The 14,210-nt window shown below is 36.4% G+C and overlaps 1 protein-coding gene across 1 annotated transcript in view; it reads left to right on the top strand.

The window, feature by feature from the left end:
- ABCA12 (ATP binding cassette subfamily A member 12) overlaps positions 1-14,210 on the top strand; it is a gene marked incomplete at both ends in the record, with an annotated part of 179,106 nt that overhangs the window by 151,219 nt on the left and 13,677 nt on the right. The window contains 8 exons of the mRNA XM_082840648.1: positions 1,303-1,408; positions 5,879-5,933; positions 6,503-6,680; positions 8,144-8,259; positions 9,260-9,419; positions 10,598-10,851; positions 12,870-13,074; positions 13,967-14,076. Of these exons, the coding sequence (XP_082696774.1) occupies positions 1,303-1,408; positions 5,879-5,933; positions 6,503-6,680; positions 8,144-8,259; positions 9,260-9,419; positions 10,598-10,851; positions 12,870-13,074; positions 13,967-14,076 (1,184 nt within the window). The remainder of the gene's footprint in view (positions 1-1,302; positions 1,409-5,878; positions 5,934-6,502; positions 6,681-8,143; positions 8,260-9,259; positions 9,420-10,597; positions 10,852-12,869; positions 13,075-13,966; positions 14,077-14,210) is intronic.

Genomic DNA, 14,210 nt, shown 5'->3' with positions numbered 1-14,210 from the left:
GAGAGAGAGCACATTGTGGTTTGGAAGAACACAGAGTGTCAGGGAGACGTTCTGGATGCTGGCGATTTTGTTTCTCAACCTGAGTGATGGGTATACTCCCTTTATAATTTTTTGTTAAACTATACATTAATGTTTTATGCATTTTTCCTTGTACATGTGTCATATGTGTTTAGCTTTGCTTTCCAAAGAACATGGAAACTTAGAATTTGGTGGATATAAATAATCCTGTTGACTTTTTTTCTTCTAGATTGTACCTATGCTTTGAATTTGAAACAAGCTAGAGTCACAGAATCAGACACATATGATTACACATATGATCACAAGTAGTCTTTAAATTTTAAATTGTTCTTCACATATTTCTCATTTGGTAGTAAGAGATGTATACAACCTTGGGGGAAGTGAAGAAAATAATATTCATTTAGTGACTGTTATAAACCAAGAACTAGTATCACCTTTTATACAAACTACGTACACATCCTCACGACATCCCTAAGAGATAGATATTATTGAGTCTATTTTAGCTGGGTTTTATAAGGTCATATAGAAACTAAATAGTAGTGCTAGGGACTTGAATGTCCACCCCCACCCCCAGCCACGCTTGGTTCCTTTTCTCCCTCTCTCCACACATAGAGTAAGGGAGTTCTAATATTAAATAATTTCTCTCTAAATCAGATTTGTAATTTTGAATTACCAACTGGCTTTCTTGAATTGAGGTATACCAGTATTTTAAATCCCTCTGCTTTTGACATAGCAGATGAACTAACTCACTTTCTTGTGGGTTACAACTAGGAATAGAAAGTTAGTGGGGGTATTTCAAGATTATCAATCATGTTGCTAAGGGCACAATGCTTATATATGTATTTACTTTCTTTCTACAGCCTGGCCTATATGCCAGTTGCTTTTTAATTATTATTATTATCATTATTACTGAGAGACAGAATGCCCTAGTTCTAGTTCCAGAATCACTACAGTCCAGTCACAGAAATGAAGATAATAATGAAGTCTTCTGTTTATTTCAAGCTTTCACTTTAGAGAAGGTCTAGCTAGAATAGCTAGTAACTTGGTGCTCTCACGCAGGGAAAAAAAAAAAATGTTTTCCCAATCTCTGCCCATCTCTAGGTTGGAAACTTAGAGTTCTGTGGTCAACACTGGTGGATGGTTCATAATCTGCCAAGATGAAATAAGTTACTGGGAAATTGATGCCCTTATTTTAAATATAAATTCTATAGGCTGTAAGATGTAAAGACTGCCTGATTTATTTGAACACCACACTGATCTTGCCTTCTTTCGGAATCTTAACAGGTATGGTATGATCCGGAAGGCTATCACTCCCTTCCAGCGTACCTCAACAGCTTGAATAATTTCCTCCTGCGAGTTAACATGTCAAAAGACGATGCTGCCCGACATGGTAAAGTTACTTACTTAGAAGTTTCTTGTATTGCAGCTTTTGCTAGTGTCCACATGAAAATGCGCACTAGATGCCATTTCCTCCCAGTGGCAGCTATTTTATGGTATTTAGATCACAGATCTTTAAAAGGAGTTGGAAGTAGTAACTACCACCAGATGGAACATTCTGGATAATCCCCTTAATTTCAGGTTAACTTAGTTTCCTCATTTATCAAGTCAGGATAATAATGCTGACTTCCCACTTATTTGTGCTCTCACACCTAGTAGTTATATCTCATAGGAAAATATTTTATAACTATTTACTTGTATATAGGCTAAAAATTAAAATAACAATGTCAATAAATATTGTACACAAATCTAAATGTGAAAACAAAACTTGTAAGCTAAGAAGTTCTAACAGGAAAGAAGTGCTACCATTAACTGAGTACTTACCGTAATGACACTTGCTTTGTATAAAACTTTGCTAATCCTTAGCTCCCTCTCAGGATGAGTAGTATTGTTTCCTACTGCTATTTCTCTGGGAATCAGAAGTGCCTGGCTCCTGCCTCTTCATTTTCCTAATACTTCTCTATACTCAGCAAGGTCTACTTTAGTGGGGTTTCCCAAGAAGCTTCCACATAGTTTTTAAAAAGGGTTTGGAATTTGAAAGAGACTTATTTGTTTTCTAATTCAATTACTCTTCATCAGACCATTCCATCTTCTTAAGCCTTGCTTAAATTATTTTCCCATACTGATCCCCAAAAATAATAATAATAAAGATGGAGAAAATAGAGTAAATTATCTGCTGGCCAACAGTTTCTACCCTAATAAATAGGTTAACAGACTATTAAAAACAAAGAAATGCCGTTGTCTACTTTTCTTTCATTTCCCTACTGTTGGGCATAATAGCATGTGCTGCACGTTCTGGTGATCGTAGAAGTAAACTGTAGAGTCACATACTTATTCTAGGAACAGAATCTGTCAGAGTCTTCGTTTAAGAGAAAACAGTATTTTTCCCCAACTGCTTTCGCATTTTCCTAGCAGCAGGAGCCCTGAAGAAAATAACAAGATTGATAGATAGTCCTTAGACCTAGAGCATCAATAAAGTGTGGAGTCAAAAGTGGTAAATTAAGTTAAAGGATGACTAAAGCCAGGTGGGTCTGGTATAGCCTGGTTTGAAACACTACTGAACACTTGACTTTCAGTAGGATGTCTTATTGAGAGCAAAGGACATTTGTTGCCATGACGGATAATGAAAGTATAAGAACCATAGAAATGACTAGGAGGAAATGTTGCAAAGGTATGTAGGTAAGAAAAAGAGACAATGCCACTTTTGAAGGATCAGCTTTTGAAACCTATATTGAGGTTTCATTTATTATTAGTGTTCTTTACCAAGATGAAAGCAGTCTGGATCACTCTGGATCCCAGCAGGCTTGTTGTGGCCCCTACAAGTGTATTTTTAAGTTACATAGTCTAAAGAATTAAGAATTCTGGAACATAAGCTTCATATTGACCCTAAAAGGAAATGTTTTTAATTTAAAAATAAGGCTTAGCTTGAGTTATATAGAGATTAGTACTAGTGTGCCTTCTGTTTTTTATTAACTTTTCTCATATAGGCTTATTATGAAAGTGGTAGCTTTCCACCTTCTCTGGAAGGAGTTTGTTTTCTTTCAGAAAAGAAATCCATGTCACCTTAAAATGCTTTTATTGTTTTGTAATGCATGTATGGGATCTGCCATGATAATGTTGTCTTTAAAAATCAGCTCAATTATTCTCCTGCCGCCTCTCCCTACTACACTACCTGTTTTAAGCCACCTTTGTTGGATTCTACATGAGTTGAGATTTTGCTTTAGCTGTAAAATTGATTCTCTTTGAATTTTAACATGCTAATAAAAATCTTTTAATTAGCTTTCCTTTGCAATGTCAGTATCTGTTATATTCATGTGGTTCCCTCTAGTGGTTAATTTAACATGAAAGTTCTGTTCTTTCTTCCCCTAGAATACAGATTTACTTGTGTTCACTAACAAATGCTACACAACCAGGCTCTTTTCCAAAAATACTGACACATTGTTCCCTCCACCCTAATGTTTATTCTTATTACATTACTAGCAGTGGTCAATGGGAAGTTACTCATTTTAGGTTTACACATGTAGAAATAACAGAAAATGTGTTCTTTTTAATGTGTATTGTATATGGGGGAAATAATTGAAATTGTAAGATTTTATTCGAGTCAATAAGCATTCATTGACTAATCGCTGTACTTAAGACATTATGCTGGATGCTGTAGAACCCACAGAAAAGATTGTGATATAGATTCCAAACCCTAATATATGTACTTGATGTTTCCGCTAAAGATCTGTAAAAAAAAATTGGTTTAGCAGCATTTCTCATATTGGAGTAAATGTATTTGTAAATATTCCTCTGGTGAAATAGAGTATTTCTTGATTCTGAAATACAGATCAGGACTAAGAGAAATGTTTTCTCCTTGCCTATGTTATAATCCAGCAACAAGGTTTAAGTAGGGCCCAAAGAAAATTGAATCTCAGTAAAAAGAGAGCCCATTAATTTACACAAAAGATAAGAGAAGTGCATTCCCTCAATGATGTGATTAAAATTATCAGTCAAATTGATTATTGTTGCTGGTAGTTTCTTTGTTTTGATTTAACTATATATTATATTTTTTCTTCAATAAATAACAATTGCAGATTTCAACCTCAAAATATGTCACACTCTACTTGATAAAAGTTATAAATTTAAGTTAATGGAAATAATATAACTTTAGAATAATCTATAATATTTGGGTGCTATCAAAGGGCCTTAATATCCTAATATAATGAACATATACTATGTGAGCAGTAGTGAGAAAGTTCTTGTTCAGCTTATGACTTTATAGGAAAAAGTACTTAAGGGATATCCTCACTCCTAGTTCTTTTCCAAAGTTACTCAGACAGTATAGGGTTTGCCTTCACACTGTGGCCCTTTGCAAAACTTGTCAGCCCATTTTGACTCTGGCTAACCAGAGTCCTGTAAGGAAAGGGAGGAAAGAACCTTGCTTACATTTATACGCAGAAAGTATAACCAACCCTTGGAGATACAGATAATTTAGGACTGCATTGGAGTTAAGTGACTACTTTTCTGGAGCCAGCTAGTTTCTCTGAATCATTTTGGATCTTTATGTCTCAGTGAAAATCCCTCCAGAGTGGCTGAAGTTCCCAAGCTCTACTCTTGGTAGAGTTCTAGAACAATAGGCATCTCAGAAGCAGTAAAGGAGGAGAAGGGATCCTCTCAGGCTACAGTATTTCCCTATGACAGCCAATAGCACAATGAAGACGGATGGGGGTGGAAAATGTCTGTTCTTCAGGAGATCCTCATATAATTGGTCTCCCTTTGAGGTGCTTCTTTAAATGTCATGCATTTCTAAAGTGCTACTGAATACAAACATCCATATTACCAGATGGAGAGAAGAAACTGGAAAACAATGACTTAAATGTAGTAGAGGGGAAACATGCTATATAAGAAGTGTAAATTCTTGCCCCTTCCCCCAAAATTCCATGCACAGTGTGAAAAACTGTTTTGGGCTTTTTGTGTGTGTGGGAGTACCATCAATTGTATGGCATTGATGAGACTGGCAGGGGGTGGGGGCATCATTTTCCTTTAAAAGAGTATCCCCAAAGTAAAATTCTTTAAGTGGGAAGCAGCCACACAGCACAGGGAGATCAGCTCTGTGCTTTGTGACCACCTAGAGGGGTGGGATAGGGAGGGTGGGAGGGAGACGCAAGAGGGAGGAGATATGGAGATATATGTATATGTATAGCTGACTCACTTTGTTATACAGCAGAAACTAACACACCATGGTAAAGCAATTATACTCCAATAAAGATGTTTAAAAAAAATAAATAAATAAAAATTGGTACTTTTTTTAAAAAAATTTTTTTAATAAATTTATTTATTTATTTTTGGCTGTGTTGGGTCTTCGCTTCTGTGCGAGGGCTTTCTCTAGTTGCGGCGAGCAGGGGCCACTCTTCATCGCGGTGCACGGGCCTCTCACTGTCGCAGCCTCTCTTGTTGCAGAGGACAGGCAACAGACGCGCAGGCTCAGTAGTTGTGGCTCACGGGCCCAGTTGCTCCGCAGCATGTGGGATCTTCCCAGACCAGGGCTCGAACCCGTGTCCCCTGCATTGGCAGGCAGATTGTCGACCACTGCGCCACCAAGGAAGCCCCCTAAAATTTTTATTGGAGTATAGTTGATTTTGTTGTGTTAGTTTCAGTGGTACAGGACAGTGAATCAGTTATATATATACATATATCCACTCTCTCATTTTTTTTTAGATCCTTTTCCCATATAGGCCATTACAGAGTATTGAGTAGAGTTCCCTGTGCTGTACAGCAGCTTCTTATTAGTTGTCTATTTTATACATAGTAGTGTGCATAAAAATTGGTATTCCTGATTAACTGAATACCTACTAATGAAAAGAACCATTTCTTCTTTAAGGTATCATCTTGTATAGCCATCCTTATCCAGGAGTGCAAGACCAAGAACAAGCCACGTAAGCAGACATATATGGCATGACTCTTTTCTCCTTGGCTTATTGAACCTTTGTATAAAGTGCTATAATTGGAAATCACAGTTGTATCTGAATGAATGTCAATCTAGAAGAGCGGGTAATATAAGTCACTCACTGGGATAAAAGGAGGTTTCTGAAAGTGTGTAGAGTGAGGTTGCCAAGTAGAGCTTGTTGACTGTAGATTCACAGAATCTCCTGCTTTTGTAAGTCAAGTGCATAAGTGTTTCATCATTTCAACTTCCCTGCATAGCATTTAAGTACGATTTCTATGCTCAAGAACTATATCTCTTGCATACACCCTATAGCCCTTGTTGACTGAGGTTTTTCCATCAAATATCCCTAGTCAATTCAGATGCACTCAAGCTACATTTATCCCAGGGTCACAGCCAAGTCATGTAGAAGATATTATCTGGCTGCCTTGCAAGAAGACTTATTTGTGTCACAGCCAACTCTTGCACTGTTTTGTTGATGGCTTTAGCCATGAATCTTTCTGAAAAGAAAAGAGTTCCCAAAACTTATGTGTGCTCTCCTCTCCCTATTGCTCAACGTAGAATGAGCAGCTTAATCGATATTTTAGTGGCGCTCTCCATCCTGCTGGGCTACTCTGTCACCACTGCCAGCTTTGTCACCTATGTCGTGCGGGAGCATCAGAACAAAGCCAAGCAGCTGCAGCACATTTCAGGCATTGGTGTCACATGCTACTGGGTGACAAACTTCATTTATGACATGGTGAGTAACTTGTGTCTTTGCAAGAAAGACAGGACCGATTTGGGTAGAAGACAGTTTTATATTTGAGATTTATTTGCCCTGGTTTGCTCCGATTATTGCCACAAAGACAATAAATTAAGAAAAAAATTGCATCAGGCTTATATTCGTCCAGCGGTCGGAAGAAAGAGAAATCCACCTGCCTTGCCCTTATCTCTGTGGTCTGAGGACCTTCTATATCAGATTCCCCAGGACATTTGTTAGAATCCAGATTGCTGGTCCTCACTCCGGGCTTAAGAGGTCCCTATCTTGGGAGTGGAGCATGGAGAATATGCATTTTTAACAACCGCTCCCCCAAGTTATTTTAAGCACATCGAAGTTTGAGAACCACTACTGTGGAGAAATGGAAGCTTAGGAGCAGAATAGCCTTGCCCAGTGGTACCACGTAAGCAAGCTTATAAAAATTTCATCAACTAATAGTGAAAAATTCGAAGTAGTAGCCTCTGCTGAATAACACATTAGAGATTAGTAGGGAAAATAAAGGGTGAATTTAATTGATAACTCTCTTATTTGCCTAAAATAGTTCCAAATTCAGATGGTTTTTCTTGACTCCAAATGTGTCAGTATGGCCAAAAGCCCAGGATGGGTATGTATTTGCCTGGAGATTATGGTGAAATTGTCATTGGCTTGCAGGGTTGCAGAGTAATTAACTGCCTCTCCGTTTGGTTAATGTATCCAATGAGGTCTGAAATGTGATTGTTGTAGAAGTCAGATCTAAAAAAAAATGGTAATGATTCCTCTGGACCTAATAGGAGCTTTAATATGTCAAGAAAGCTTAAAGTACACACTTCTGTGAAGGGCTACTTACTACTTAGATTCTGGTTCTCATTCCAATTTTAGGAGATTTTCCTCCCTAATTAAATTCCCATCTCTTTCACTGTGTACATCTTGCTGCAAACCCTCAGCATTTACTCTGTCTGCTTGCCGATGAAACACTGAATTCTTTGTTCATATCCTTGTGATTCTAAGAATGTGTGGTACCCACTGCCCTGCTGTTTTGCACAGAGTGGCTCACACTGATAACCAAGCCTTAGAAATCAACCATCTGAGAGAGTTCCAGCACTCAAAATAAAATCAATACTTGGAGGGCTGCATCGAATACAAAGATACCTGGCTGTCTTATCTTTCTCACTGAACCTTTGTCACCAAATGATCCCAAGTCTCAAAGCCTGGAGGGAGGAGCACCAGGGACTCTGAGAATCTCTATAAAGATGGAGACTGGCTTGACCTCCTATTGCAGGAGACAAATTCTAGAGTGAAATCAATGTAAAATGAACTGAATGTTACAAGCAACAAGAGCATAGATAAAACTTCATTTCTTCAAGTGTTTCTAGTTCAGTTTGTTACAGTTTTAAACTAGATGGGCTATTGATTTTTTTTAAAAAATATTTGCCATGTATTAAACATAGTTTTACATATTCCCATAGGCCTTCTATTTGGTGCCTGTAGCATTTTCAGTTGGTGTCATTGCAATTTTCAAGTTACCTGCCTTCTACAGTGAAAACAACCTAAGCGCTGTATCTCTCCTACTTCTGTTGTTTGGGTAAGCTGCAGTGAAAGAATTAACAGAATTAAATGCTCCTAGATACAAACAGGACCTAAATCTCATTAGCTAATTTACAATTGTCTTGGGGTTTCATTAGCCATGAGTAATGATTAACAATACATTACACCTGCTAGTCCATAGTTTGTAAAGTGTAATACTTGTGAAAATTAATGTTGTTGTTGTTAATAGAATACCTGTCATTAATGAGCACTTACTGGGTGCTGTCACACTTAACAATTTACATATGTAATTTAATTTACGTAAAAATGGAGGCCTTAGAATGATCAGAAAAATGTGTATACATGTATGAATTTATGTATTAACAAGTTGTGAGTATATATAAGTATATAAGGCATTAAAAAGTAAATATATTCATGTATTTTTATTTTTATCGATGCCTAAGAACACACATAATATTGTTTCTGAATTAGGGTAATTAATACAGTTTGATACAACCAATACTTATCATAGCAGTTCTTTCTGCCCTGAATGAATGGGTAGTATCCATTTAGTTAACAATTGCAGCTGATGAAGGATCTCTCTGTCTCTAGATGTACTTCATTACCCCAAAGGTCGCTCAAGTATTTGCTCAAAACAGGACATGCAGCTTCTAAGCATACTCTCTCTGCTTAGCTAGCTGACAATGTGGTTTTTTTCTCAACTTTAAATTGTAAGATATATCTATTAAACTCACATTTCTGAGCCAAAAAAAAATGTCTTGCCTGGGTGGGGTAACACCATCTCTAGGAAAAATTAATTTGTAATTGTAATGACTACTCAAGATTCCTTAAAAGACCTTTACTGTCATTTAAAAAGCGTGCTTCACTTTTTTTTTTTTTTTAGGCTGTTGTTAAAAAGAGGGATAAAAGAGAGATCTAACTACAAAGCTTGACAACTGATCTCTGTTTATTTTCACTTTGGAACACTATCGAAGTTATTTATTTAGTAAAAGAATAATTACGGCATGATTTTAATTCTTCGTGTTATTACCATAAAGGTATGCCTCATTTTCTTGGATGTACCTGCTGGCTGGGCTCTTCCATGAAACAGGAGTGGCTTTCATCACTTACGTCTGCATCAACCTTTTTCTTGGCATCAATTCCATTGTTTCCCTGTCGGTGGTGTACTTCCTTTCCAAGGAAAAGCCTAATGATACGGTAAGGTCCTTTATTAGTCTGCTAAACTTCAGTTATTGGATCAAATGCTTCAACATGTTCCAAGGTGGAAAGATTTTCTGTATTTTGCATTCTCTAAATAGAATAGGGGCATTTCATTTGATTCTATTAAATATAGTAGAGGGGAAACTATGGCGTTTTAAAATTCTTTTTAGGTTCCATCTAGGTTAATGTCTATGATTATATTTACGCAGTGTCAAAACTATTGACATTTGATAGGGCTTGAGTAGGTAAATGGAGATACATTCAGTCAGATACCTTGTATGGCACTACAGAAATCATGCAGCCAATCGGTCAGCTAAACTTTTTACTCATTAACAAATTGTTATGGTATGGTAGGGACAAGGACAGTGGCTTAGTTATATGACTATGGGTTAAGATTCATTTGAGCATCCATAGAGAAAAAACCTGATTCATGTATTGGAGTCTACTTCACTGTAAGCATCACTTTCCGTTCAGAGCTAACAGTCATGATTGGTGACAAGGGAAGCCCTACCAGTGCTGGGAAATTGAATGGAAAAGAATAGAAAGAAAATGAAGTGAGGAATAGACAGGCACACTCAGTGCTGGACAACTGAATGGAAAAGAACAGAAAGAGTATGAAGTGAGGACTAGACAAGCACACTCCAGGAGGAAGAAGAAAATCCATGAGGTGCAAGTGGTTGGTCCCAAGTGTGAATAACGTGAAAATGAGCCATATGCTCCTCGTTGAGATACGTTGTCTCTCCTTCCGTATCATTTTACCATTTTATTCCCTCTTCTAGTAGGAATTACCGTAGGTTCTGAAACTTTACTAAATCCCTTCTTTACTCAGGCACCTACCCATAGATACTCTATCAGACCCTAGCACCCTGGCTGTTACTACATTCCTAGGACCTAAGGCAGGTCTAGAAGTGATTCTGCCCCCAGGGTTTGGCCTGACACCTTAGACCATCTTAAATATATATATATATAAAATCCTTTTTGGCTTGTATTTTAGTAATAAATCTCCACCATTTGGCTATAGTAAATGTTTATATGTAAATTAAGTATGCATGTGAAACAATTGCCAATCTAGATAAGCTTCTCAGGTTTCAATATTTATCTATATCTAGTTACAATTTTTTGTCAATTTGTTGGAAGGCTAACACTAAGCTTTATTTTTATTTCTTTTATTTCAGACTTTAGAACTTATTTCTGAAACCCTCAAGCGCATTTTCCTGATTTTCCCGCAGTTCTGTTTTGGCTATGGTTTGATTGAACTTTCTCAACAACAGTCGGTCCTAGACTTCTTAAAAGCATATGGAGTGGAGTATCCAAGTGAAACCTTTGAGATGGATAAACTAGGTGCAATGTTTGTGGCTTTGGTTTGTCAAGGAACCGTGTTCTTTTTCTTGCGACTTTTAATCAATGAGTGGCTAATAAATAAACTCAGGTAAATACAATGAAAACAGTGTTTGACATCCATGACAAAACTCAATTCAAAATATTCAGAGAGGGGTCAGTAGTCTAAGCTTTTCAATTAGTAATATGGAAATGTTTTGCTCAAAAAACTTTTAAAAATTGTAGCATAATTCACAATCTACTTAATTCAGTAAATAGTTATCAAACCTTACTGTGGCTCTGCAAGTATTGTAAAGTGAGGGAGTAAAATTAAATAAGCACAATTGTTAGCCTCCAAGAGATCAAGATTCAGTGGTAGAGAGAAAATATGTACATAAACAAAAGATGTAGTCTTTGAGTTGTGTTTAGAAGGATAGAAAGTAGAAGTGGGGAAAGAGAACTGAGTATGTAGAATATTAGCAATGGATTTGGGAAAAGAAGATTGAGTAAAGTGAGGACAAAATCATAAATAAAAATACACATACCACTGACCCAACAATTCTAGGAATTTTTCCAATAGATATGCTAACACATATGCAGAATTGTGTATGTATAAAGTTATTCATCATAGCAAAAGAATTCCTAATAGCAAAAGAATGAAAACAACCTAAATGTCCTTCATTTGGGAGCTAGTTAAATGAATTATATGTATAATTTATCAATGAAACACTATGCAGCCATTAGAAAGAATGATGCAGTTCACTATGTAATGTTTGGGATTACTTCTAATATTTATTAAGTGAGAAATGCAAGTTCAGAACTATAAATGAAGTATATTACAATTTGAGTTTAAAAAAAGGAATATATATTACTTATGCATACATATGCATAGATTATTTCTAATTATGAGTGCCTCTGTTAAAAAACAGAGGTTGAAGGAGACTTACTTTTCACTAAATATTCTTCAGTACCATTTTAATTTTAATACATGAATGGCATGTATCACCTATTGAAAAATAAGATTTAAGTTAATAATAATGAAAGGAAAGATAAGAGCAAAGATAGAAAAATCTTGAGGCATATTTGAGAAATGAGTAATACAATTTGACTAGAGCATAGACTAAATGTAATGAAAGAGTAGGAGCTAAAGCATGGGGTTGGAAAATTATGGCGTCTACTGATTGGTTAAAAAGCGATAGCTTGGACTTTATTCAAGAAACAAATAGTAGCACATTAAAGGTTTTTGAACAGACACCAACAGGATCAAATGGTGCTTTAGGAGCTGTGATTTTTGTGGAGACAGTGCATACTGTAAGGGAAGAGTCAGAGACGCTGGACCAGTTTGAGGTTCTTGGATAAATCTGTGTGAAAAAAAAATGAAAGCCTGTGATGGTAATAGAAAAAGACAGAAAATGATAGATGACTGGCTGTTATAAGGCATTTCCAGTGCTAGGAGTCTGACTGCGTGAGTGGATTTTGGAATGGGGATGTTTTCAAAGAAAACATCACAATTGGAATCTCTGGGGGTATCATTAAAAGAAACGGGACATTGGGAGGAAGACCTGAATTGATCTGTTGGTTTGTTTTGCTTTGGTATTCATTAGGCAAGATACTGAAGTGGGTTTGAGATTTCGTGAGTTTTCAGGACTGATAACCTTAATATATTGGCTAGATCCTAGATAAGACATTCACAGTAAAAGGACTGTAGAATAACATTCATATTGTGATGACAAAAGAAGAAATAGAGAGGATTTAAAAAAGGTGATCATTGATCATGGGCTTGTAAAATGTTGAGTCTTAATAATGACTCTAGTCTCTCTGTTAGGCAGTAACTTTCAAACCCAAACTAATTTCCTTGTTACTGAAATTAAGATTCTCACTTTTAATAGTGGATCTGTAAGCATTTAAGTCATGGAAAGCAAAAGCTGTTTCCCAAATATTATAACAAATATTGTAAAGAGCATCCGTACTAATTTTTAAGTTGTTTGAGTACCATAATGCATAAAAAATTTAAAAGAAACCTAGTATGTGATAGCACACTTTTAATGAAGTAAGAACTTACTAAAATATGTCAAAACTGAGTGGTACCATTTCAGTCATTGATGCAGAATCATTGGGCCCATTTTTTAGACGCTTCTTCAAAAAATTTCGTTCTCCACCTGTTATTGAGACAATAGTTGAAGATGAAGATGTGTGGGCTGAGAGGTTTAGAGTTGAGAATGGTGCAAATGAATGTGACCTGGTTCAACTCCATCATCTTACAAAGACCTACCACCTTATCCACAAAAAGATTATAGCTGTAAACAACATCAGCGTTGGGATACCTGCTGGGGAGGTAAGGAACAGTGTTTTGTTTCTAGCTATCCTTTGTATTGACATGGTTAAGTGACAAAAATCTTTATCTTTCCTTAATTTTTTTCTAGAAATCTGAAAGTCAACCTCTGAATATTTTGATGGATTCTATATATGTAATTTACATGTGTCTATGTGTTACTTACCCTGTAAGTCTTCGTTTTGGCAGGGAGGACTCACCACACACCAAATCCTGAGCCCCCTCCCAAGTTACTATCCTCCCTGAGTGGACTTTCAGTCAAGAAGTCCATGCAGGGTGCTCTTTTCAACTCTTAGTTTCCAGGCCTCTTCAAAAGACAGCATAAAGAAATCAGTTGTCGGAAGTGAGGTACTAGAACTGCATTCATATTCACATTCTTGCTGTTTTCACAGAAGCAATAGTAAGGCAGCTTTGAAAGGAGGAGAAGAATGCGGACATTTCCCTTTTTGCCGAGCCTGACTGCAAACTAAGTGCATCAGGTTTATTCTACCACATAAAGAGATTATCGCTTCAGTAGCTTATTCAGTAAAGTTGTGGTTTTGTGTGAATAATTTGAAATCTATAAATATAATTACTTTGTCAGGTTAGCATATCTGACTTGGGTATCCTATCATGTCACACAGAGGTGTGCTATAATACAGTATGTAAAACAAGTCCTATGTATATGTAAAATGTTCAGCTGATTAAAGGAAAAAAAGATACTTAAGTACCTAATTGTTTTAAAAGAAAAAGTTTTATCCAGTGCCAGCAAAGCACTGCAATATCTGTGAGTAATTCGAGTGATTTATTTTTCTTGGTAATTTATTTCACCCAAGGAGAAGAAAAGAGATATAATAGTACCATGTCTTTGGTTTGAATTAAAGTTTACATCTTTTTTTTTTCTCCCTCAAACCAGTGCTTTGGCCTTCTTGGGGTGAATGGAGCAGGAAAGACCACCATCTTCAAGATGCTGACTGGAGACATAATTCCTACAGGCGGAAACATTCTGATCAGAAATAAGATTGGGTATGAAAACAAATGCTTCAAATTACTGAACACAATATAATTAAATGAGAAAAATAATTACAATGAACTCTTTATGTTATTTTGTGGTTATATTATTAAATCCTTAGAGGAGAAACAGCTACTCGAGTGGAAAT

Source organism: Leucopleurus acutus (assembly GCF_964270905.1).
Source record: "Leucopleurus acutus genome assembly, chromosome: 6".
In the NCBI taxonomy this organism is placed as follows: domain Eukaryota; kingdom Metazoa; phylum Chordata; class Mammalia; order Artiodactyla; family Delphinidae; genus Leucopleurus; species Leucopleurus acutus.
The sequence above is the reverse complement of the archived record's forward strand: the minus strand, read 5'-3'. Positions and strand labels throughout refer to the sequence as shown.